Source organism: Athene cunicularia (assembly GCF_003259725.1).
Source record: "Athene cunicularia isolate RWA chromosome 21 unlocalized genomic scaffold, athCun1 chr21_part1, whole genome shotgun sequence".
Lineage (NCBI taxonomy): Eukaryota > Metazoa > Chordata > Aves > Strigiformes > Strigidae > Athene > Athene cunicularia.
This window is the reverse complement of record NW_020799127.1, coordinates 2846268-2872582: the sequence shown is the minus strand read 5'-3', so window position 1 is coordinate 2872582 and position 26315 is coordinate 2846268. Positions and strand designations below refer to the sequence as shown.

At 39.9% G+C, this 26315-nt stretch overlaps 3 protein-coding genes across 8 annotated transcripts in view; 2 read left to right on the top strand and 1 right to left on the bottom strand.

Moving 5' to 3' along the window:
- The window catches only part of LOC113487884 (arylacetamide deacetylase-like 4), a 16751-nt gene extending 12782 nt beyond the window's left edge, over nucleotides 1-3969 (top strand). For 2 of the 3 annotated variants that reach the window (XM_026862807.1, XM_026862808.1), the window contains exon 5: nucleotides 3384-3969. In XM_026862807.1, coding sequence (XP_026718608.1) covers nucleotides 3384-3722 — 339 coding nt within the window. In that variant the 3' untranslated portion in view covers nucleotides 3723-3969. The remainder of the gene's footprint in view (nucleotides 1-3383) is intronic. The other variant, XM_026862806.1, reaches the window with a different exon arrangement.
- The window catches only part of LRRC38 (leucine rich repeat containing 38), a 47899-nt gene that overhangs the window by 939 nt on the left and 20645 nt on the right, over nucleotides 1-26315 (bottom strand). The window contains exon 4 of one of the 2 annotated variants that reach the window (XR_003399868.1): nucleotides 22481-23810. The exons of the other annotated variant lie outside the window; for it this stretch is intronic. The gene's annotated coding sequence lies outside the window, so the exon portion shown is untranslated. Of the gene's footprint in view, nucleotides 1-22480; nucleotides 23811-26315 lie in introns of those variants that run through there. 2 annotated transcript variants of the gene reach the window in all.
- On the top strand, nucleotides 4084-20149 carry C21H1orf158 (chromosome 21 C1orf158 homolog). 3 transcript variants are annotated; one of them, XR_003399872.1, is made up of 5 exons: nucleotides 4084-4503; nucleotides 5499-5612; nucleotides 6500-6677; nucleotides 7313-10558; nucleotides 16576-20149. XR_003399872.1 is itself a non-coding variant. In XM_026862816.1 (4 exons), exons 1-4 carry the CDS (start codon nucleotides 4405-4407, stop codon nucleotides 7609-7611), a joined length of 690 nt encoding a protein of 229 aa, XP_026718617.1. In that variant the 5' UTR covers nucleotides 4084-4404; the 3' UTR covers nucleotides 7612-10725. The 3 variants fall into 3 exon arrangements, 2 of the variants coding, with proteins under 2 accessions (XP_026718617.1, XP_026718618.1); XM_026862816.1 differs by lacking the exon at nucleotides 16576-20149 and having other exon boundaries at nucleotides 7313-10725; XM_026862817.1 differs by lacking the exons at nucleotides 5499-5612; nucleotides 16576-20149 and having other exon boundaries at nucleotides 7313-10725.

The window sequence follows — 26315 nt, the reverse complement described above, 5'->3', positions numbered from 1 at the left end:
AAAAAAAAAAAAAAGAAGCTGGAGGGGGGCGGGGGGGGCGCCCGGCTTAAGGCCCGCATGTCCCTGCCGGGCCGGGGTGATGCTCCCCATCCCGGGGAGGGTGCTGCGGGGGAGCATCCCCCGTGGGGACGCTGCTCGTGTCACAGAGAAACCCCAGTAGCGTGCCGGGGCTCGTTAGAGATTGCCAAACGGCGGCGGTGGCGGTTCAAGTCTCCAATTCGGAGCTGAGCCGGTGTTTTGTTTGATAACTGCCCTCGGCTTTAGGCGAAGTCACCTTGCACAAGGAAAACTACAGCCCTTCAGCTGCTCCTGCCGCTGACATTTATGGTACAAAATCCGGTTAAGGGCTGCTTTACTTAATCCTGGAGTCCCTTTTACAGCATTGCATAAACGGCATTAGAGCCCTCCTCAGCTCTTCCTCTGTCACTTGCGGTATCTTTTGATTTTTGTTTAGTGTTCAGTTTTCTCCTTCGCTCTTCAGCCACATCACCTTTGCTATCACACAGACCTTGTTTTCCCCCACACTGTTCTTTACACCGTTTCCATCCTCTTGAAATTCACTGACAAAGCTACCCAGCTCTCCTGAACCAGCAGGTGACAACAAGGGTTTAACATTTGAAACTGCGATCTTGCTCAGCAGCTGAATTGTAACTGTTTATTTGTTTGATTACACTCATTAATTTGGTTCCCACTTCTTGTTTGTTCACTTATTACATCAGATTTACATTCCAGCTTGCAAGATCATTGTAAGAGCACTGGGAGAGGAAGCTTCTTGATTTTGCTCAGTCAATCTGTTGTGCAAATAAAATGCAGTAACTTAACTTGCACAACACAGCTCGGCACTTAAGATTTCCAAATTCACCGAGTTTTATGGTTTAATTCAGGAAAATTAGTTTATGCAACAAAGAACTATTAAAGCTTTTATTGCTCTTTCTCTATACAACATTTAATTGTCGTTACCAAGTAATAATGAAACAAGACTGAGCACAAAGGTGTGCAGCACAACACTGACAATGTGTACTTCAAGACAGACAGTTTCGATGGCCTATATAAAATTTCTGATGTGATATTAGAATGACACTGGATGTGAGTAATGGAAGTGAATTTTTTACAGTCTGTAAGATGTGAGAGCTTGGGAAAATTGTTTTTCTCGAATCAGAGAGCTTTATTTTTATCCGACAACTGGGGTCAAATTTCTGTATGTGAAGCCTAGATTTTTCAGTCTGACTCTTCAGATTCCAGCTGGTACAATAAAGCGTAGAACTACATTTTGGTAAAACTAATCTAGGCAAACTTAATTACTGTTCTCTGACTCTGTCCTTGGATCTCTCACTTTCTTAGGACTGGGAATTCCTATCAAGAAAACTAACTTTTCCTCACAGTTTTCCACGGGTTTATTAAGGCAAAACCCAAGGACCAAACAACCTACTAGCATGAACTCTCCTATCAGGACACAGGAAGCCATTTAGAGAGACTGTGGGAGATGCTTCCATAGCCATTATCCTCCTCCACGAACAGTCCTCATGGTAGTTATTGTAACTTCTTGTGCTGTAATTATTATATCTTCTTACAGTGTATTCATATTTTACAACATTACCACTTTTTTTTTTTTTTTTTTTTTTTTTTTTTTTTTTTTTTTTTTTTTTTTTTTTTTTTTTTTTAAAATTTTCCTCAAGTACAGTTCAGTGTAAGTACAGTGCAGAGTTTTTATACCTTGGCTAACTCAAGACTTTCAATGAAGCCTTAATTTCTTTTACTATTAAAACAGGGAAGGATTTTGGAGAAGACTGGACTTTGCAGTCAAATCACTTTTGGCCGATACGTGCGACAGGGACGGAAACTAGGGGTGGATCCAAAGCTCTTTATCCAGGATCTGCAGTTTAACAAAGTACCTGTGAGGGTTTATCAGCCTAAAGCTACCTCTGACGGGCGAAGGAGAGGTATCATCTTCTTTCATGGAGGAGGCTGGGTATTTGGAAGTCTTGGTAAGATATTTGCTGAAGCAATTATAATAACGTAGAAAGAGCATTCTCATCTTTTTTGTAAAATTGAAATAAGAGGAGGTTTCAGCATGTGATTTGGAAGGAAGTCTGAAGGTAAATGCCTTTCTGGAATGAACGTTCCCAAGTTGTCTCAAAGATTAGGGCAATAATATAACAATAGAGCACTAATGAAAATATTTCTTTTCCAGATACCTATGAAAAAGTATGCCGCTACATATCCAGAGAAAGCGAATCAGTAGTTGTATCTGTTCAGTAAGTGAACCCTACCCAGTTCTATTGTTTGGAGATTATTGTTGCTGTGGTGCCACAGCAGAGCTAAACGGGTTTGGAAGATGTTCTTTTTTGCAAAGAAATTTCTATAGAATTTAGTGAAGTCCATAAAGAGACAAATAGAGATAACGGAGATTTCACAACTCTTAATTGTTTATGCCCTGATATACTCAGAAAAGACCCAAATGGAAATATGTGGCACACTAAGAAAGTCTGTAAAAGCCCATCAAACACTTAGGTTAAAAAAGTCTTCCTCGTGCTGACCATATGAACATGTAATAAGATGCTCCAAACAATTATGATTTAAAGAAAAAGAGAGCATAATCACACTGTATTACCCCCATTTTACAGATAGGAAGCAGAGGCACAAAATTATTAAATAACCTTGTCAAGAATACACAGGGAGATTTCAGCATGACTAAGAAATGTAGAGTCTTGGTCAGGCTCTTAGTCAGATGACAGTCCTACTTTACTGAGTCCCTGTGACTGAATACACAATCTACAGCTATTCCACAATCACTGAGGAGCACCTGCTTAAGAGGTAATGAATATCCTGACCTGGAGGAAAAACACCCCAAAATGATAGGGCTGGAAGACAGCATAGGATACCGTTTTCCTGATTAATACTAATGACATTTTCTTCTCTTACTTTTGTTGTCTCTTCTGTGTACTAGGTACCGTTTAGCCCCTGAACACAAATACCCTGCTGCGTATGAAGACTGTCTTAATGCCACCATACACTTTATGAAGAATATAGAGCACTATGGGGTGGATCCTGCCAATGTAATTGTCTGCGGGGACAGTGCTGGGGGCAATCTAGCAGCTGCTGTTAGCCAGACCCTTGCAGGTGGCTCAGACCTCCCCAAACTGCGTGCTCAGATCTTGATCTACCCAGGCCTTCAGGCACTGGACTTCAATTTACCATCTTATCATCAAAATCGAGGAGTCCCTCTCTTATTCCGAGAACGTGCTGCTTTCTTTGCTTTGCAGTACCTAAATGGGCATGCGATGCATATGCAAGAGGTCTTGGAGGGCTCTCATATTCCTCCAGATATGAGGCTGAAATACAGGAAGTGGGTGAGTCCAGATAACATCCCCGAAAAATTTAAGGTCAGAGGTGTGAAGCCACTTAGGCCCACTGATTTTATAGCTGAAGTTTTTGAGAAAGTGAAAAGACTCTGTGAGCCCAACCTGTGCCCGCTCTTAGTTGAAGACGCTATTGTTCAGCAGCTGCCCGAGTCCTTCATCTTGACCTGCGAGTATGACGTGCTGAGGGATGACGGCTTGCTCTACAAGAAGAGATTGGAGGACAACGGTGTTCGAGTGACCTGGTACCACCTCGAGGATGGATTCCATGGAATCATAAGCCTGTATGATTATTGTGGTTTCTCATTTCCAGCTGGGAAAAGGGGTTTGGACAGCGTTGTTAACTTCCTAAAAAGCTTATAGTAAACATCTTAGATTCCACGAGTCTGTTCATGCCTCAATCTAGGAAGATATCTTTTTAGGATATTTAATATCAAGTGATGGGTAGTCAATCAAGGGCAGCCATTAACAATGATAAACAAGGCTCATCAGAACCTCATTCCAGCTGTTAGTTGGAACATGGAATATGCAAACCTTATACAAGCCTGTACCATGCTGCAAGCCCTTCTCTTTAGCTATGTTAATAAAGAACAATGTTATTTTGAACGGACATCCTGGTTTGTCACACTTGTTTAAAATAAAATGCGTCAGTCTGTTAAGAGAGACTGTGTGTCACACAGGTATGTGTGGTGTGTTGGTATAGAGGAATATGTCATATCACAGTGTTTCCAAACATATTCTGTGCTCTGATTCTGAGCTCTGTTAGTGAAAAAAACCCAGCTGACTTCAGTGGGTTAGGAGCTACTGTTTTGTTCAACAGTAAATATGATGCAGACTGGAATGTGGTCACTGGCACAACAGTCACCATGGGGACAGCAAACACAAGCAGTTCCACACAGCACCCGTGTTTCTCAGCACAGACAGACAGAAGCGGAGCCCCTTTCTGCCCTAGTTTTAGCACTGGACTACTGAGTAATCTTTCACCAACGTAACTTGAAGGACAGTTCCAACAACCAGGGAGGGTAGTGCTGTGAGACAACGGAATATGTGTGCTTTGCAAAAAGATGGACAGAACTGGTGGAAAATTCAACCCAGATACGCTAATGAAGTCCTCATCGGAAATTGGCTGGAAGAGAGGAGAAGGGTAAGATCAGGATGGAAGTGTGAGAGCAGTAGTGGGGCAGAACCAGTGCTGTGAGGTAGTATACTACTGCAGTCATCAGCTGGAGTCCAGGCTCATCCCAGAGGAGTAATAAAAGGGAGACGATAACATCTTGCTTGGCCTACATTAATTAATTTTCTTTATGATCTGCCATTCTTCCCTCTTAAGCCAGGGCAGAAGCAATGCCTGAGCATGGGTTATACTGTTCACACCGGAGATCATATTAGCCAATTAAAAATGCTGCAGCATTTTTTATGGCAATCCCTTCGGACTGCTATACAACTATACAACTTAATGATATTTACCAACACTATACAAGAGAGGCTTTGATAACCCATGTTAATACTTACTATTACTTGTACTAGAGGATCTTTAATAGTAATTTGGATATTGGTTTCATTTGCTTATATAAACAAGACCATCTTTGCTGGAAAAGCTGCTTGATAGACTGCATGCCCTGCTTAAGAGCTGAGCAAAATTTTATCATTAGACATTTAACTTTGTCAAAACATGCCAGTTGGGTTCAATATTGGAGCTGCTAGGGCAAATCCTCCTGACTCTAAAAATTACTTCCTTTAGATTTTCTTTTTTTCCCTGCAGCAAAATGCTAGCAAAATGCTATATTGCAGAGACTGGCCTGCTGCAGCAGAAGTGGGAACAAAGGGACAAAAAAAAAAAAAAGGTTTCATTCGTCCTTTTCAAATGCTAGTTCACATGATAGGTCAAAGTATTTAACATCAAACCATGAATAATTTTTCAGGGCCCTTGCAGTATCTTATATTTACACCAAGGAATCAATCTAGAATTTCACAATGGCTGATTATACCAGCTGACTTCACCATCTGAGAAAAAGTACACAGCACAGACTTCTTTCCAAATAAGTGCTTTTTAAATGTGTAGATGAAAGCAGCACTGGAACAGAGCTTTTGTAATTATCAGATTGCCCCAGCTATACTGAGTGTCATGTATCTCTCTAGTTTACAAAAGACTCTGGAAAACTCGGCAGCAGCATATACAAAACAGACTTCATTTGGTTCCCAGATCACAAACCAGACCAAACACTAAGGAGGACCATGATGGAAAAATTTGAGGTAAGTACAAGAAATTTCAAATGTAGGGCTGTGTGTGCCAGCGTTCTAAACAGTGATGATCTTTGACTAATACTTAAATTATATTTTATATCCCTAAACAACTATATGCATAAAAGAGGGCACTGCAGCTCCACGGCCAGTTTACAGGATCCAGAGCTCCTTTGTATGCTTGATTAAAGTAGAATGCCTTTCCGAGGCAGACAAACAGCACATACTTCTTGGTACTTTCTGGTTGTTCCCCAGTTTTGGTTGTTTGCCTGGGGCGACCAGGGCACGTGAAGAAAATCATGTTACTACCAGCTAGAACTGGGTATGGTGTCTTCAGGACATTCCATGGGCTACAATATGAGCTTGCTGGTAAAAAAAGGATTCTTTTCATCAGCACACCTCTGATTTGTAGGAATGAACTGCACTTAAATGAGTCCCGGATCTTTCATAACAATACTTCTTCCCTAAGTATCATCTGCTAGAATGTCCCATTCTCCAAGGTGCTTCTCCACCCCAAATATTCTCATCATTCTCTCCTGACAGACAGCTGGAGGGTAGTATATGTAATGCTAGTGCACAATGAAACACTTATGAGGCACAAAACAATCAGCTTTTCATTTACAGACTTCTAAAATGTATCTGCAAACTTGTGGTGCATGTGTTGAAATCAGACTAAGCAGATCTCATGACATACAGATGTAGTTGCTTAATGTAACTGGATGTTTACTTTACTTGAAATGCAAATGCCCTTATTTTCAGGGAGTAAAAAAAAAGTAGAAGTAATACAAATACTGACAAAATGTTGTGCTATCCCTGGTGGTACAGGCTGACTCAGAAGCACACTACGCCATCTCAATGCTATGTACAAACAGCACGGTTTCATCTACATCTCATTTCAGGGCCTGCCAGTGCAGTACTTCTTCACCCATCATGATGAGCCAAGAAGCCGAAATCTAGTATCAGAGTATGATGATAAATACAACAGACATGGTTACAACCCTGTGCTGCTTCCCCTCCACAGCCGGAATGAATACAAGTTTGCCTGGATTCCTAAGAAAGCAGATTACCCTATTCTTGGTAGTTTTTGGCATTATTAATTCAATAGATGGAACATGGTGCAGTGGTCAATATATAGACTTAGAGCCAAGAACCTCCTTCTATTTTAATTCTGAAAATGGATCTTGTGCTGATTTTTTGCTACTTTCTTACCCAGTCAGTAGCTTTTTTTTTTTTTCTTTAATTGATAAAGTGGAAATGGTATCCATACAACAATACTTAATCACAACAGGAGGCAGTGAAGGATAGTGTCAATGAACAGATTCCTCTCCCCTATGCAATAATGCAAGATGTCAGGTGAAAACAAGGAGAGGTGTGAGATATGACTAGCAGGAGAATTTATGGAGTATTATTATGTTTCTGAATTTAAGTGACATATACAGCTCTGCTAACTTTTTTCATATCTACCAGAGAGACTATGAAGAACCAAGACTCCTTACATTTATACTATCACTGCTATCCTATCAATATCTAACAGTGATTTTCCCTTTCATCCAGAGGGTAGACACACATTCCCTAGGAACAAAAAGATCTGTTTTGTCCTTAATCTGCTGTCAAAATAGTATAGATATTCCTTATGACAATTGTGGAGTAAAAACACCAGGACCAAAACCTTAATTCTGTAACTTCTAATACTTCATAATTTCTTGTCTCAGAACCACCCACCAACTACGGCCTTCTTGAGCACCTGATGAAAAAATGGCACAAGAAAGAAAATGGAGTGATGAACAGTGTCTACACCACCTCCTATGAAAGCCCACCGATTTCTGCTTTTGCTACTCGTCAGCGGGGAAAAGCAGCTACAACTCATGTCCTCCCTTCCAACCAGGGACACCTTCCCCAAAACATTAGCAGAATCCTGGACTATGAAGGATGTCAGAAATATCTGCAAGTCATCCGCCAACTGGTGAGAGACAGAAAAGCAAGGGATGCCTCTGTAAACCGCTTAGGGTGATCCTAAGTACTACTTAATATAGCTTGTTGCTCATGCATGTAAGAGTGATCTGTTCCATGCAGAAGGAATGAGAATTAGGTTATAGAGGTGGAGGGCTGCCTACTAGTTAGAAGAAGTTGCTGGGTTACATTCAGACCTGCAGATGGCTGGGAATATTTCAGAAGATATTAAATCACTGAAAACAAAATTTTCATCTGTTGGTTTCTAGTAAATGAATAGTTAGAGTAAGAAAAAAAGAAAGCAAAGTCAGATTGAACCTGAAAGAATATAAATCCTTTAATTGCCCCTAGTGCTTCTTTCATTTTCACACAGCTTGCTCTACATTTCTTCAAAGAGCGGAATAGAAATCTGCGTTACTCCATAACGTGTCTGAAACATCCAAGAATGAAGTAAACATTCGAAGTGACTGCATACCTAGGGACAAGGTGAAGCACGGTTTCTCCCAATGCAGTAAGCAAGCAGACCTTGATTGCCCTTGGCTTTACATACTGAATGGCACCTCATGGTAGATAAGCTGCAAAGTGAGCTACGTTAGCTGACCTTACCTTACCAAACAGTAAACCTAGAAGAAATTGCTGTAGGTGGCCTTTATACTGATGGCCACCCTCATACTTTACTCGGTTAAGAAAGTATGTGAACAACCTATGTACAAAGTGCTGACAGAAGTCCAAATTCTTACTGCACTGCTGTGCGTTTAAATCACGTTTGGTCCAGAGGAGAGATATTTGCAAGGGTCAGCTGCTATTAGTCTGAGGCTCAGTGATAGACTTGCAGCAAGCTAAAGGCTTAGATTAAATATATCTGGAATTACTTCAATGCATATTTCTCTCTTCATCAATTCTGCTCAAGATTAGCAATAATATAATTATTTTTAGGAACAAGATAAAGCATGTTCTGTAGTCTTGGCATGGACAAGCCTCTGGCCATGATCTGTACAGAGTTTTTACCTCTGCAACATTTTGTTCACTGTGATTTAGGTTCGCTTTTTCAAGGTTGGCTTTTCAGCTGAAGGACACTGATGATTCAGATGTGTGTGTAGAGCAACAGTGGCACCTATTGGCAAAGGGATTCTTCACTAATTGGGAGACATGCAAAAACGTCTGCAGGAGAGGAACCAGACCCTCGGCTGGCCGCAGGAACCAGAAAGCAGCATTGTTAATGAAATCTTTTAGAGATGCAAGAGCCCTGATAATTAGATAAGTATTATATAGGGTTTTTTTGGCTTCAAAGCCCCAGGGAGAACAAAGGCAATTAGAAAAAATTGAAAGCAAAATAGGTGAAAGTAGTCACTGAAACACAGCCAGCTATTAGTGCTGTGCTATAAAAAACACATTCTGTTGAAAAAGCATTTTTAAAGTAACCCATAAAGAAGGGGTTACAATGGAATAAAGAAGCCTTGCAATGGAATGAAAATTGGTGGATACAGAAATTCTTGTATCCACAAGGAACTCCATCCAGTTTAGTTTTATTGCCAATACAACTATAAAAAGTGTATTTTTTCTGTTTGTTACCTATGTGCTAATATTTTTAATGAAAATACCAGTCAGGCATGCATACTAACAGCACAACAAAGCCTATATAATATTTATAATATTTATAATATTTAGCCCATATAATATTTAAAATACAGCTTAGAAAATTACACAAAGGTAGTCTTAATTTCACATAATTCTATCAGTTTGCTTAAAAATCTGGTCATCAATCATTCATAATTATTAAATATTTATAGTAAAATAAACATTTATGGTTATTATCTACTGTGCTTCTAAAACCAAAGCTCAGATATGGAAAGACGTGGCCAGCCTGATGTACAGGGGGTTACTGAGGTGCACAATTACACATTACTGTGAGATTTGTATGAAGACATTAATTCCAAGTCTGTAAGCTGACTGGACAGGGCTCCCCAAGCACAGCTCTAATCTGTTCAACTATTGAGACATTTACAAGTAAAATATATGAATATGACACCCAAAGGAACCAAACAAAGCATTTTGGAACTGGATGAAATGCATTTTGATAGAGAGCTTCTTAAATAGAAAACTGCACAACTCTGTAAGATATGTCAGTTGTGATTAATAATACCCAGGAGCAAAATATCTGCTTTGAACTGTTTAACCGATAAGCTGTTTTCACTTTGGTAATGCTAAATATGCATCACAGATATCTAGCTAGCTTTTTTGGTGACTTAAGCCTCAAGATGAACTCATGACAGAAAGAGTCCAAGCTTCTCCATCTCTTAATCTCAGTTCAGTGAAGGTGGAATCAAACACAAACCAGCCAGTAACAAAAAAACTGAATGAACGTAACTTTATCTCAAACACATCGCTCAAATATTCTACAAGACAAAATTTCACACAGAGTAGCACTGATAATCAAGCTCTTCCCCCCTTTTCTTCTTACAAAGTGGAGTTGACCTCAGTTATTCCAGACACAACGCCCCAAAACTGTAAGGTCGAGCCATTGCTGAAAGCAGTGCTGCAAACACATGGCTACACCAAGAATACCTCGTTTATAATTTCTGGCTGACCATTTTGATTAGGTCAATCCTAGGTTCTGATCCTGTACATCTGTTTTATTGCCAGTAGGTTGAGGTAAGCATATTCACAGTTGTTTTCTGAGTACTATACTGCATTTGGCAGAAGTGTGTTGAAGTGGGAATGGCAGATAAAAATGAAGGATGCCTACACCTGTAGTTCATAGACACCAGTTCTCGCTGAGACAAACAATATCGTCTAACCAGTTACAATATTGCTGTGCTAGAGGTTCCTTTATTAATAAATACCCTTGTTGTGTCTAACACAAATACATTTCCCAACTCCCCCAGTCTTCAGATATTACAAGGACTTTAATTCAAGATAAAACCACTAAAACAGGCCATTTTGCCTGTGCTTCAAGAACAGGTGAAAACTGAAACAATTTAGATGTTCACAGCTGCCATGAAAAAGAGGTGAGAAAAATCTTAAAAAATATGCAATAACTCAGAAATCCCTTTACTAGTGAATAGAAAATGCAGTGAACTAATGGAAATGTACAGCAGAAATGCTGGGCTAGACTCTGAAGATGTACCACTTTTCAGGAAGAGAGAATATTAATGATAGCATAACCTTGTAAAAAAAAAAAAAAAAAAAAAAAAAAAAAAGAGATCCACTTACAATATAGACCTGGAGATAAAAACTCTTGAGCTTGGAGACCTCTGAGATATGGATCCAGTTCGGAACTTAAGTACATTACTACCAGACAAGTAAATAGGTAATGTTTATTCTGGTACACCCTGCTGTGGTAAGGCATAATTCATTAATGTACAACGAGCACTTTGGGACTCCTGGGAATCATTATCATATGCAAAGGACAACATTTTGCCGATGTGTCGTGTTTATCCAAGATTTTTTTGAGAAACTTTTTTTTTAGTCTCAGGGCCTCATGATCATTTGTGACTGGAAAACAAGAGTGCACTGGTCTTCCATTTTTCATGGAGCAAAGAGATGTTTTGATACAACTCTTTGTTATGAAAATGTTCTATACAGTCTTGATTGCATGAAATCAGCCCCGTATTGAACTTCTGTGACATTACAGAGACAAAGTGGTAGTTAGAATTAATGCACATCTCTCTAAGCAAGCATATTTCTTGCCTTGAAGGAGACCGATGTCAGCCTGGATGAGCTGCATAAACAAGACGGTAGATTCTTTGGACTGAGAATCTGTCAGGGCTGGGACTCAGACAAGGGAGCCCTGATTCTGGCTGGCAAGCTCTGCAGTAACTGGGGACTGTGGATGCCAGCTATGAAGTGAGGGTGGTCACAGAGACTAAATGGCAGGGTTTCAGGGAGAAGAGAATCAGGCTGTTGACATGAGGTTGTTCTCATGGTCAGGAGGCCTCTTTCAGAAAGTTAGAAGTATTCCTTGGAAGGTGCTTAAAAAGAGCTATCCAAGTCAGTTCACTGGTAAAACAGCTTCACTGGTCTGAATTTGAGCACTACCTAAGGGGACCCAATGGCTGCCAAGTCCTGTCCTCCAAACCTGCACATTCCATTGCACTGATTTCTTTGAACACTACCTGCAAGCACGTACAGCTCCTGGGACTGGGATTCAGACTCACCCTGCTCCCCGAAGAATACAAAAAAGCTTTCTTTGATGGCGGTTACACAAGGCACACGTATCTGGCAAACCCTGTTGTATATTTAAACACGTATTTTTCATACTGGTGATGAAAATGTCCAATTGCCATTAGTAACAAGCCTTTTCCTTTTAAAAATTTTTGTACTGTTTGTTGAACTGAGCTGAACTGATCAGCTCTTAAAAGGCACCGTCTTAAAACCACGCCACTGATACTCTTTTTTCCCCCTGTAAATCTAAGTAGTCTAAGCAGATGTCATTTGCAATACACCTATGATGATAATCTTCCTGCCATATGGGGTTGTAACACTTCAGGAAAAAAAAAATTTACTAGCTTTTAAAAAGAACTCATATTTGGTCCTTCTTTTCTAGGCAGTGCGATTTTCCTCATAGAAATACTATTACACATCAGCAGTAACTACAGGTCCCATCAAGATTTTCATCAAACAAAGCAAATACTTGAAGTGCTGTATCCCACAGAGGGGCACAGTCCCACTGATTTCAGTATGACTAAGCTAACCGTTAAGGCGGGGGTTAGGCCCTGCTTACCTGAACAAAAAGTGCAAAAACTCCCCAAAACCTGACACGTGCTTTGCAGAAACCTCTGACTTCATCTGTACTCCATATTCACATCTCAAAGGAGCCACTTGTCTCTGAAATTAGCTAGAAGCAACAAAAATGCAGCAGCATGTCAGGAACCTGATTTGTGCTCTGAGCTGTCTCTTAGGAAAACATTCCCTTGTTCGTTTGGGGATTTTTCGGCCTTCCTTTCTTATGGTTTAAAATCTACACAAGTTCAGAAGGTTGTCTGTGGGAATTGCTTCACAAAGGAGTACGTCTGGGATATTGAAGAATTAATTTTTCTGTATGTAACTGTGAGGTAGCTCCTAAGCTGCTTGTTGTAGAGAAGAACTCTGTCCTGACAGCGCATAAAGGAAATAATTCTGTAGTTGCCGTGGTGGGGGCATTCACTCTGTGTATGGAAGGACTCAAGTTCTATTCAACAATGACCCATGAGGGAATTGTTATATAAATAATATACTAGTTGTTTGGGGGCAATAACGTTTTCTAAGAAGGAAAAAATCTCTAGGCACACTCGTTTTATAGGGAGTTGCTCTTTATTGTCACATACTTTTATTCTTTCAATTGCAAAAACCCCTAAGGATGCCAGTCTCATTGTGCAGGACTCAGTTGTAAACAGACAATACAGAGACAGCCGCTGGCCCTGAGAGCTCTCAGATTTAGGATTGTTTAAATATTCTGTCAGAATTTTTAAAAATACATTGAACAAAGCAATCCACTTTTTTCAAAATAAGACCTCAGGATTGGCTTTCATAAATATGTACTTACCTGCTTCAGTGCTGTAAATATGTAATGTAGGCTGCTGCCTCATGACATATTTTGTGTCTAATTTAAGGAATTGTATATTTGGACAAGAGGGTCTGGATGCTGGTCAGGTAAATATTACAAGCTGTAAATTTTCACAGCAGATTTAACACTAAATTTAGTTAGCACTGTATATAAAGAGAACATTGACCTGATGGTAGCCCTTGCCCTTGACAGTGGTTGGCCTGAGAGGGAGTTAAGGATCCCCAAGGAATGTCGCCAAGGTCTCCCTTAAGTTTCAAACAACTGCATTCTGCCGTGGCACCCTGACATCCTTCAGAGCAGCACTTCAGCAGCTTCAGCTGGCGTGGAAGCTTATAGCCTTGTCCTCTGCGGTTCACCTCAAGGTGGGGAGCACTCACACCAGACAGCAAGTGCTTAGGGGGAAGGGCTTAGAGGCTAGGCTTTGCCTAAGCTTCTTGTGTGCCTCAGCCTAGCAGCCAGCAAAGAGAAAATCTTGGACTTTAACAATTAAAAATAAAGCAATTTTGAATTCCTACAGTAACGCAGAAGCTACAGCTTTGCACATGCTGGTTGCTGATAACTGCCCACAGCGTCAGCTTTCTAATTTAAACTCTTTGAGATATCTAGAGGAACGCTATAAAAATCCACGGGTTTGTACAAGCAAGCCTGCCTTTTTCTTCTGTTCCCTCAGATGCTTGAGCTTTGAAAGGGCCTTTAGCTATGTCACTGCTCTCACTGGACAGCCCACTCTCCCTCAACACCCCTGAGATTTTGCCTTATCAGTAATTTTACTTCTAAATATATGCTTAGCGCCGTCCAAGTCTTTGCATTTGTAAAACAGCTGTGGACATTCTACACCAGGTATATCACTACATACCGCACGGACACTTTCCATTACTGCTGTTGCTTATAAATGCTGAAAGCAAATCACTTAATCGAGCCTCTCAAGTGCTGCAGGCTTAAATACAGCAATCCCACTGGTAAACACAATCTCGGTAAAATCTCAGCCAGGTTAAAGCAGAGCAAGGCTTAGTCTATTCTGAAAATAAGAGCACTGTAGACGTGTAGGGAAGCAGCAGGTGGCAGAATTTGCTCTGGTTTAGTGTTCCCTGAAGACTGCACCAGGGTGCCTTGGGTTTTCTGGCATTGAACAGCTGCTTACGGAGCTGTCTCCTGGCTCTGATCTGTGACACCCCACCATCTGCGGGCTCTGAGGCTCGCTACACGGTCTGCAAAAGCCTGAGTGCTAACCTAAGCGCTGCTCTATCCCCAGGGGCATAGACCCCCTCTTTGATCTAAGGGAAATGAGCACCCCCTCTTTCTTACGGGGAAGAAATTTCTACATGTTCCTTAAAACAGTGCTGTATCTCTGTTCAGAGGGTGCAGCTTCTCCAAATGTTTTGAAATCCCTGGACATGAAAGGTGTCATTGGTATTATTCTTTATTTCTACTACAGTAGAAACAAGGTCAAAGCAGGGGCGAAGGTAAACTGTGCTTGATTTTAGGCAGTCAACACAAAAACCGGACCATGGTACACGGCTGACAGACAAGGTAGCAAGAGGTCGTGCTCTCCTTCACAAGGAGTATTTTTTTTCTGGAAATACTCAATGCACTCACTACAAGGAAGACAGAAAACGTTGATGCAAGGCAGCCTAAAATGACCTGCAGTGTTTTAACATGAGCAGTTTGCACTGTCGCAATAATTCGTGTGATTTACACATTGGGCACTTTCACCTTTCACATCCCATGATGTAATTTTTGAAGACATTGCTATAGCCAAGAAATGTTGCTCCCACAGTTTTCGGGGGGAAACCAGCCCTTTGCCAGTGATTAAATTACAAGGAGGCAAGGTGATTTGCCTGCAGCTAGGCAGCAGGAGAGCTGGAGAAACCACACAGGCATTTTGATCCTTATTTCCATATTTTAAACACTTGACTAAACTTTCTCCCCACAGAATGTTAGCGTAGACCAAACTGTTCTGCTTGATTGTTCGGACAGCACCGTCAGCCTGTGTTTGCATGGTCAGTGTTAGGCAGGGCTGTTGGGCTGTACCTGGGTCCCTGATGAATGAGTCTCTCCTCTAGCTGGCCATTTCACAGAAACAGCTTCTTATTTTCTATTTACAGGGACTATTTGCAAAGCCACCGCAGTCAGCTGCACTGAAATCTCATAATCAGCAAACTGCTACAGGGAAAAATACATTCCAATTAATATTAAATGAGAAATGTGCTATTTTTTTTTTCCCCTTTTTCAGAGCTAGTAACAAGGAAAATCAAAATAACATCTTCCCGGGAACTGGTGATAGATCTAAGGTGTTAAAAGTTTAACTGAACACAAAGCACTCTCAAGCCCCCAAATACCAACCCCATTAATGGGAAAATGTCAAAAACGCCTGTGAGGATTCAGATGGCCTTTTAAAAAACTGAACACCAGCACCAAAATCCCGAAATAATGGACCATCTTGTTACCAAGCTGGAATAAATTTCATGGTTTTTTAAGGTGAATGTAGCTTTGGCTTACGGTGCTAGTTTGACAGTCTTAGAGATCAGAGTCATCTGCTTCCGCCTCAAGCTAAGACAGCAGGCGCAGAGGCAGGGTGAATTTATTCAGAGTGCTCTAATTTTATTCAGATTTGTTAGAATAGAAAAATGTATTTAACTTCAGACAGTGAGAAATAGCAGCTTTTAAATCATGTCTTTTACAGAGATTACCGCTGTGGAATCAAAATGGTAGAATTTGCCAGCTTCATAGTTAAAAAAACATTTTTCCTTCCTTAAAACATATTGAGTCATAGCAAACTTCCAGACGTTTTTAAGGCCTATTTTAAGGACACCCACTATTGCCAATTATTTTCTTCCCTTTAGAATTCTGCAGCAGTAATTATTTCCTTATTTTCAGGTATGTGATGGAATTCCTGTGTCAGGAGTACAACAAATTGCCGATATAAAATAAATATCAACATGCAGATTTACTGTAATATCAGCCACTGTATGACTACATTGAAATACCTAAGCAAAAACTTGCTGTGAAGCTAGTATTTATCATTGTAGGTCCTTAAACTCTGCTGGAAATGGCATTGTAATATATATATATATAAAACACAGCAGAGACCCAGACTATATTTCCAGGGGGAAATTAGGAATTCTGCAGTATGAGATGCATTACATACAATGAGGTCCAAAGTAAATTGAAAACAGTGGAAAGATTTCCAACTGTCTGTGAAAGATTTATGGTCAGACTGTTAATACTTGGTTCTTAGAACTGCAGCTCTTGGGATTACAAATAATTCTATTCCTAGATCGTGGTGATTCACAAAGAAATGCCCCTTACTTCAAGGTTTCGGGGGACATTCTTCCTCTCTCCCCCTTTTTCCTTCATAGATTAAATCACACATTGTCCATTAGCCAGTCTCAGCCTTGAAGCCAAGAACTGTCGTTATTAGATTATGGTGGCAGTTATCTATGTTTTTTCTTTAGTTTTCACCAAATGTTTTTTCTTTAGTTTCAGAGGAAGAGTCGTATTTCAAAAAACTGGATATCCCCCGCGCCCTCTTCTCTTCCCAGAACTTGGGACTTTCCATAAACGATCACGAGACATTTTAGCAAGAGATACCAAATGCAATTCCCCTCTGTTTAATTAGCCAAGACAGCATGCAGTGGCATGGACGTAGACATGGGCGGGTCTACAAACAAGTCTCTGAGGGCAGCGCAGTAGTAGGAACGCAGTAACTTTGAAGTACAACCTGTGTACTCACGGCAGTCTGGCTACAGTGCACTGAAGCTCAACTTTCTGGTGGGTTTTGCAGCTTGTGCCACCCGCTGTGCAGCTGGGATTAGACAATTTCTTTGCACCTAAGGTGGTCAACACTGCAGCCACACCAGCGGTATGTCTTTCATCACTGCAAATAGTAACAGTGCTCATCCGCCCTGGTTGTATACAGCAATATACTATTACCAACTTCAGTGTCAGCGTTTCTCTTCTCCAAAAACTTTCAGGTGACATTCTGGCTCCGCTGAAGTCAGAGGTAAAAGTCTTATTTTTCCAAATATCTGTTGGACATGGAAAAAGATCCCCAATTTGTCATTCTCCCCCTTTCACAGATTGGGAAAGGCACTAACTATCCATTCACTTGCACCAAAGCTTTTGCCATCATGAGTTTGATTTCACAGACAATTGCCTTCAGGCCTTCCAGCAAAGTGCAAAACACATATTTGAAGAGGTTATTTAAACACTTGGCCTCTCCGGGGTACAACATGCCGCCCAGGAAACAAATTCCAAGAACATGTGCCTTTGAAAAATAACCTTTAAAAAAAGACAGCTGTTGATGCTACACATCTAGCTTCAGACATTTGGTCGGCTGGCTTAAACCTCTGACAGGCTGTGGCCACCTACATATAGAAGCCATATTCCATCATCAGCTAAATATATTCGTATCTCTGTAGGGGCAGGATACAAAAAAACCTGCAAGTCTGCACTTACTAAACTAAGGGATCAATTCCCTAAGTCAGCTGGGAAAAGCAATCGAAGCAGACTGGAATAGTGACATTCCAGCCAGCAGACAAACAAGATTGTATTGTGTGTGTACCCCAGAATAAACATCATGTGAATTCTCTACTTGGCCAAGAAAACTGAGATAATTAGGAAAGGGAATCATCATCTTTTGTATAATGATCTACTGATTGAAGAGTTTTGTCCTAGCTGAAAAAATATGCTAAGAAGGGAAAATTAGAGGTGTTTGGGGCCTTTTGGCAATAAATTTTACTTCTTTGCTGTTCAAAAAACCTCATACAAACCGAGGGGGTTTCCACCTAAACTTCAGGGGCTTTTATATTTCGTACCCATACAGCAATCAGGTGTATTTCAGCCAATATTTAATAGTTCCTCAATTTAGGGGGAGGGAGGGAGTAAGAGAGAGACCGACCTGAATTTATCACACATTTAATTTTACCCACTCGAGCAAACATATTTGCCTGAGACAAGGCTAATGAAGTAGTGTCACTGAAGGAAGTGCAGAGAAATTGTTAAAATCCCTAAATCTAGAGCACACATTTATTACAAACTGGCTTAAAACAAAGCTTATTTGCCTCAACATCACAGAGGTGTAACAAGTCCAAAATCAGGGATTTAAAACTGGGGGATTGTTTTGCTTTTGTGGGTTTGTGGGGTATTGTTTTTTGGGGGTTGGGGGTTGTTTTTGGGTTTTTTTTTCCCAATTCATCATCCTAACCAGATTCATATGCATGCTGAGCTCTTTACTGTATCACCTTGGGTATAATAGAGCATAAATATGTGCTCCAAAACACTGCTAAATGTAGCAGAGACCAATTATTTCTGTATTTAGGGGGTCAGAATATGCTTGAAGTGAAATTTAACAGCAGTGCTATGGCTTATCTTCTCTTACTTCTATGTAAAAGAGAATAAACAGGCTCTAATTAAGATAAGCAGTGAGAACATTGCCTATGAATAAAGTAATCATAACTTGCAGGTATTGTATTTAATCAAATCAAGAAAACCAATCAGTGATTTGTCTGGCTTATCATAACTAAAGACTTAATCAACAAAGTCTAGAAAAAAACAAAGATAATATTTATTTATTAGATAATTGAATAAAAACTTATTTCATCACGAAAATACCATGCTACTCACTGGTGTGATAAAAATCCTGCCGTAAACCCGAGCCATTTAATGTCTGCTCTTTTTTATTTTGCTGATTGTGTTACTCTATAGATAAGTTTAAAAGGAAGGTGTTTGAAGCGGGCATAATTTATCTCCACGTTGTAACGCAGCCTTGGATGCTGGCAATAATTCAGCAGGTGGGTTAGTGCTAGCTTGTATTTTGCAGAAATGCTTCTTTTAGTGGCAACTTCCATGCTTTCTTAGCTCATAAATTGTCTATTTCTCCTCTCAATTCTGCTTTTGTCATAACTTTTAATCTGAATCTTGTCGTCCTTTTAACTCAGGCACTGTACAGTCGGAGGAGATCCTGACCTTGGATGGAATGGGGAGGCAGTTGTGGAGAGACAGAACACTCGTAACCTCCTAAAGTGAACAATGTCAATGGGGAAGGACATCCTCAAGTCGGTGATCCCTTTTGAGTGAATCCCTAGCAAACACATTTCACCGAGTCACCAAAGGTAAAAAAAAAAAAGCCCAACAATTTTTGCTGATCATTTTTACTCCTTTCATTTTAGAGAAATATAACTCTTGGCTGGATATACTCAGCCAAATGTTTTATGAATTGGGAATCTCCCAAGCTTTTTTATTTAAAGAGCTCTTGATATTCTTTTACTGCAGTAAACACTGAGCCTTTCATAACCTTGCTATGTGTGATCCCTTCTGAAAGTCACTCTGCCATCAACTGTACTGGGATTTCATAATAGTAATTTGCCACACTGTCAGAAATAGGCTTATCATGCTGCTGTCATTGGTGTCATGTGAACATCACTCAGTATGCTGTGCCCTTCAAATGAAAGCCAGTGCTCTGAGCCAGTAGTAGAGAGAGAAAGAAGAAAAAAAAAGGGAAGAGTAAGAGAACATTAACTCTCTAAAGTCAAGCACAGCCTCCACCTGAAGGAAGAAGATGCAGAGCTACTGTATATGGTGCGAGCACTTGTTTAAACATCAGTAATATTGACTGGGTAATAAAGTTGCATTTTTTTCCAGTCCATCTGAAATCTCTGGTAAATCTGTTCCTGTTGTGTCTCATTCTGTGAGCGTGGCATGAACTAATTTCCAACACCACTAGAAAGACATCATTCCCAGTGCCCACAGGCCATTAGCAGATCTTGACTAGTTGTTCAGGTTTTAAAAATATATTTCCATCATTTTCTTTCTGCTTTTTTGCAAATGCTTTTGTGGGTAGTTTCCTAAGCTTTTCCTGTAAAAAGCCTTGGAGATTTGGAATTCGCAGAGTTTTATTTAAAGAAGCAATAGGTATTATAACATCCTTTAAAAGGGGTTCTCACCTGCACTCACACAGTTCAAACAGTGCTTTTCTCAAAACTTTTTCTCCTATAAAGTCACCCACCCCGTAAACTCTTTAGCAATTTCCATGGTTGTGTCACGGTTGAATCAGGGAAAAAACAGCTATCGTGTAGCTTGGATTGACCAAATCAACTTGAATGATAGAAACTCGAGTGGATTTTTGCAGTGCTAAGTGTCACTGACTGACGTGATTGCTCCTAAAGATTATCCAGAAGCCTATTTTTATGAGTAAATAGAGAAAAAAAATATTGTCTGGTCTATTCCATAAATTTTAGCAACAAGCAAAAACTACAGGTTAATACTGCAGAATTGTTTGGACTATGGATTAGATGTTTTGTGCCTGAAGAGGGTATATCTTGGTCGATAAAGCTTTTAACCTTCATAGCTCTTCAGGATATTTCTGAATAGCATGGGAAAGAAAAAGAAGAGGAAAAAGACCTCACTAAACCAACAAAATACAAAGCCATAATATAGGTAATGACTATATTGTCTCAGGTTACATTTTATAAACTTCTTTCCCTGCAGAAACTCTATTATAGAAGAGATCTGGTCTTCAGGTAAAGAGGTAATGCTCAACTGAAGATTTAGGATTTTCAAACATACTGAAGTTATTTGGATAACTCAAAATTTTTAGCATTTTCCAGACAGCAGATGTCCAGCACTTTAAGGTCAAGTTCTTCTGGACTTCTCAAGTTGCACACTCAGGATCAATAGTTATTTCTGAAAGTGTTTGCTTAAGTCTTTTGGTTGTTTTAAGAATTCATTTTATAAATTGTCTGAAACACCCACAGTGATCTACAGATGCTTTGGGGGGACTTCCTTGTGAATGAATCAGCAATGGAAAATAATCAAACTAATATATTTCTAATGTCATTGTTTTGAGACTCGGTGTGGATGTCTCTTCCAGTAATGTTTTTTGTTTAATTCAGACTATTCCAGTTTGTCTGGAAAGTCTCATTTTCTAAGTGAGTCTGAAAAAGAGACAATAAAAATCTTGTGAGCCAATCATTGCACCCCCAGTAATAGCTTCACAGCACACTGAGGTGTGTGTTCTTTATGGCCTTATTTATCTACACACTCAAGAAATCGATTGTAATTCTCTTGTAAAGAACACACATGTGGTTTGAAGTTCTGAGAAGGCACAAAGAGGGAAACCTCACAAAACTCCGTATGCAGTCACTCCGCATAGCGGAATTGCACTTCAAACATTGCACCTCCACTGCTGTGGAAATGAACAGTAATTACAGTAATTTCGTGTGGGTTTTGTGCCTGCAAAGTACACAGTGTCAAACTTGCTAAAAATATTAGGTAAGATTGGAATACTGTAGCATATATTAGGCAATCTGTTAAAATATAATTTTTGGTTTCTCTTTCTGTTGGCTGTTAAATATAAGCAATTATATTTTATCATAAACATAACTCCTGAATGGCTCGAGTACTTTATTAGTAAAATTAAGTATTTTTATAATTATTTTTGAAACTGTTGGAGGGCATAGGGGGTAGAGAAATAACTTTGAGAATGATACCTGGTCATATTCCATGGACAATCAGCCTGAAACGTAATGCCAGGGCCTTCTACAGAAATTATTCATAATGAGCTCCCCATGAAGGTGTACCATTACTCCCTCTTCTCTCTCATGGACCCAGGAAATCTGTTTTGTTGATAGTAGTCTACTTTGGTTGTTATAGAAATGCCTTCAACTATGTTGTCCAGTTCCTTCTGATCCCAGGGTTAAATTAATACAAAAGACTGCCTGCCAGGATGGAGGTCTGAGCTTGTGTCAACATGTCTTTAGAAATGCATTAACAAGTTGCTCCATATGTATAATTAATAGGGACGAAGGAACCCTAGACTGTCAGAAAGTCTGTACTCCGTCCCAGTACATCTCTTATGCTTCTTGATAATTTCTTTCTTTTTTGATGGTATTTCTAGAACACTGATATAGCTCACCATATAACTCTTGGAAACGTAGATCTTATAAAAGCAATAAAAACTATTTTGTCTCTCCATGCATCTTTTATACAGTGAACTCAAAGTGTTTTAACAGAGCTTGATTAAAAATTAAGCCTCTGTACAACTGTGTCAGACAGGTAAGTAGTATCATATCCATTTTACAGATGGTTAAGCGCACAATAGAAAGGTTAACTGCCTTGTCCATGGCTGCTCACTAAGTTAGCTGCACCGTTGGAGTGAGAACCCACACCCGAATAAATAATCAATTTCTTGATTTGGTAGCTGATGCACAAATAGGAGAAATGGTGATTGCAGTTTCACCAAAAATAATTTTCTTCTAATGGCTCTTTTAACCAAGTGAGATACAACTAAAAAATTAATTACTGTCAACCAAAAATTTTAGTTTTATCTCAAAGGAAATAATATTGAACCCTTTTGCTAAACTTTTACATAAAGCTTAGGTCAAAGTCAACGAGAAATCTGACATTTTGAAACCACAAGGTGTTTTCTGAGATGACTCAGTTGGAAATAATTTGTTTCACCAGTGAGTTTTGACAGGTGAACTAGCTGGTACCTGGGCTCACACTGAATGATAGTGCCAGCCTAAAAGTCAGCAGTGACAAGTTCTCTTTTTTTCAGAGCAATAGTATTCATGGAATATATTTGACATAGTTAATATTCAACCCCATGCTGAATACAGAAGGTCCTTTTCTTTATGAAAAAGAGCACTAGACAGAAGACTGGACTTCTGCCTTCAGAGCTACTTGTCCAACGTCTACAAAAAGAGATTCCAAAATGCCCTGCTTTGCAGCTGACGTATGTAGCGATGCACTGAACAGCATAGTCCTGCCTGTACCTTGCATGTAGGGAAATAAAAACACGTGTGTGGCTGTAAGCCTGAGCTCTTGCTCCTTCCTGACTTTGTGACTTCAGAATGCATGTTCCAGGTAAGGCAACCTCAGCTGCACGGGGCGTGCTGTGCAGACAATTCAGAGAATGAGATTTCTCCCTCCGTGGCTCTGACAGAACCGGCTATGGACCACAGCACAGCATCCCTCTGTTGAGTTTATTCTGTGGTCTTAGTGAAAGGGCAGAAGGTAGAGAAAACAAGTGCAGCACTGTGGAAAGTGGGATTTGATTGAGTGATTAAGTCTGCCGCCCAGCTGGTGGACACAGCAGCTGTTACTATTACAGTCCTGATAGCATTTCATTTATTTTAAAACCCTATCTTAAAGCTTTAATATCCCATCCTTACTAAATCACTTCATCTGAAGGTGGCAGCAGGGGGGATCATCTAGTAAAGAACATGGAAAAAAAAAGACAGACAAGTCTTACATGTCACTTTATCAGACAAAGCTTCTTATACTTTTCCATTTCAGACTGGACATCCCTAATTTTCTAGCACTGCAATAAAAGACAGACCAAAATCCTGGAAACTTGACAAAAGTTCATTTTTGCTAACAGTAGGCAGATGGAGAGCTGTTTTATAAACGAAAAATTATTTCCATTAATGAACTGACACTTTCCCTTCCTGAGCCATTCTGTTAAATGGAATAATGGACAGTTACCATAAAAGCTTAAGAATAAAGCCTCAGAAATCTATGGTGATATGAATCAGGTAAGGAGAGAAGTTAATCAGGAAGTGCAAAGGAAGGCTTGGAGGGGAAGAACAAGCTCTGGGTTTCTCCTGTTGCCTGTAAATGTGAGCCAGGGTCTTTACCTTGCTGCTAAAGGGGTACGTGATGGAGACTTGCAGGAACAGTGTGTCTTTCTGACAGTGAAATCTCAATTCCTGCATCTAAGAAAAGAACAGATGGACTTCAGGATGGGCAAACGAGCAAGTAACTGAATGGCAAGCTTTCCTTAAATAAATACATAGCCCATATGTCCTTGGAAGAATCCAAAGGCATTTTGCTTGATAAAAACCTATGCAGTAGGGGGTCTGTGGGGACTCTTCAGTAGCCATGTAATTTAGATCAGGTTCTCAAAGCTTCCAAATGGTAAAATAATAAGTAAATTTGAAATCTATTATTTTCTCTTGAAACTCAGCTTTGGAACCAATTTCCTGCGTGACCACGAATTTTACAGAGAAGCTACGCTAAAGCCTTGGTTTCTGTGCATGTAACAGGGGTAAGCAAAGCTCTACAGGCAACACTGTGCCAAAGCGTGCTACCTTACACGTGTACTGCACACCAACTGCTGCCAGTGATGCTGCAGGGATGAAAATGGAATGACCCCGTATCTTAAAATCTTTTCTACATGTATCAAATCAAAGATCATCTAAAATCAAAACAAAAGCAAGCAATCAGTCTAAAATTCCTATCATTTGATATAACAGTTGGAGGAGTAAGAAAATAAAACAGCATGGCAGAGGTACTGCTCCAACAGCTTAGTCCAGGCAAAGCAATTATTTCTGGTTTTTGTTTTAATTATATCATCAGTTCTGTGTGCAAGAAAATCCCTCCCTTCATCCACCACAGAACATAAACATTCCCACACCTAACACATCCCTCAAGAGATTAGTGTGTCACCTCTCCACGATTCAGCTGAGAAGCAATAATGCTGAAGTCTGGTGCCTATGTTCAGTAACACATAGCTCTGAAGCCTGCAGTAAGAGGGATGCAATAAAACAGGAAACACCTGTCCAATTTCTTTGCCCCCTGCATTTTAAGAAAGCTCACTGAAAAATCTCTGCCTGTCTCTGCACACCTGTACCACCAAGGAGAATCTACAAATGACCCCTCACAAGCCTGGCTAACATAACGGCTACTCCAGCCCCCTTTGCCACCCCGGCTGAAGACGTACGTCTGGCTATACTATTTGCTCTGACAAGTCTTTGTTGTCCTCAGTGGAAAGGTTATTATTGTATTCGACTGTGGTGCTCTCTGCAACCTGTCTTTCCTAGGGGGCATTCACGCCGAGCTAGGTTACAATCCTGCTTTATTCTGGTGGGAGATGACTCACTATTTGTTCTGTAAGACTACAAGGAGACACCTTGAAGCAAAAAAATGGCTTTGAAGTGCCAGCTTGCTTCACAGAGCAGATGGCTGGGCTAGGCTGAGGTTAAAGACATTCATTATAAATCCATCATCAAATTAGGACTTAGATGTTCAGTGATTATCAGATCGAGGGTATGTGCTGAGAATGACAACTTCTGTGTTGCTGCCTGAGCTACACAAGACTGCAGTCAAGCTTTGGTAAGTAGGGTCACATCCTCCTTTCACAGAGCAGAGTACAATACCACTGAATCCAGAAAGAATCTGGAAAAGCTGTACGGCCTCTCTTTGCAATCTCCAAATAATGCAACCGGTAATCCTAAAGAAAATTAGCATTCACCCTCCGATGGAGAAACCACACACTCAGGTTACTAATGTACATACAGATCACCACTCCAAAAGGCCCACATAGAGTTATTTTCTCTCTTTCTGTATGAAAACGTAGAGAATAAACACACGACTGCAGAGTTTCCATGTCCAGGAGGTATCTTCATTAAGCAAATCAACATATTGCAGTAGCAAAGATAACGGAGCCCTACCAATCTTTACCAGATAAGGACTGGATCCCAAATAATTTAGTAGGGAAATCAGAATTGAGGCCAACATACAACTACAGTTATTTTTGTCAAAACAAACTTCAGGTTAAACAGAAAGCAATTACTTCCTTTGATGCACTCACAGAGTCTCACAAAACCCCACACTACTCAGTGATGGATAATCTGCATCCCATATGCCAATACTGAAGAAATCAGTCTGCATGAAATATTTTCCTCTGAAAACAATACAAACTTCTCAGCCTAATGACTTCTGTTCCCTCAAGGAATAATACAAATTAACTGTGTTAAATCTGTAGTCATTTTCCTGCCATGCAGTATAATGTTCATGAATTTATGGTTAGAACGCTTTCTGCTTTCATTTAAAATCCTACATTGCGGGGTTTATTTTAATTTGGTTGTTTAAAAAAGCCATTTGAGACTGAATAATCTCTAAAGCAGCTTTTTCTTCCAATTTTTGTTTTAAAGAAGATTTTTTTTTTTTTTTTTTTTTTTAGTTCATCTAACTTTGCACTCACATTATACCACTCTTGGAAGCATCATTCACCATTGGATTTTGAGAATTTCCAACCTCAAATTACTCTGTGATAAAGTATCTGTATAATATATTTATATACCACTGCCCAGTCACTTTTTACCAAATTCCTACCCGAGGTCAGTAAATACAATGACATTTAGGACTTGCCATAGGAAGAAAGCAGTGAATCCACTTGCAGAACATTTCCTTGTTTTGTCTGTTGAAGCTGCAGACTA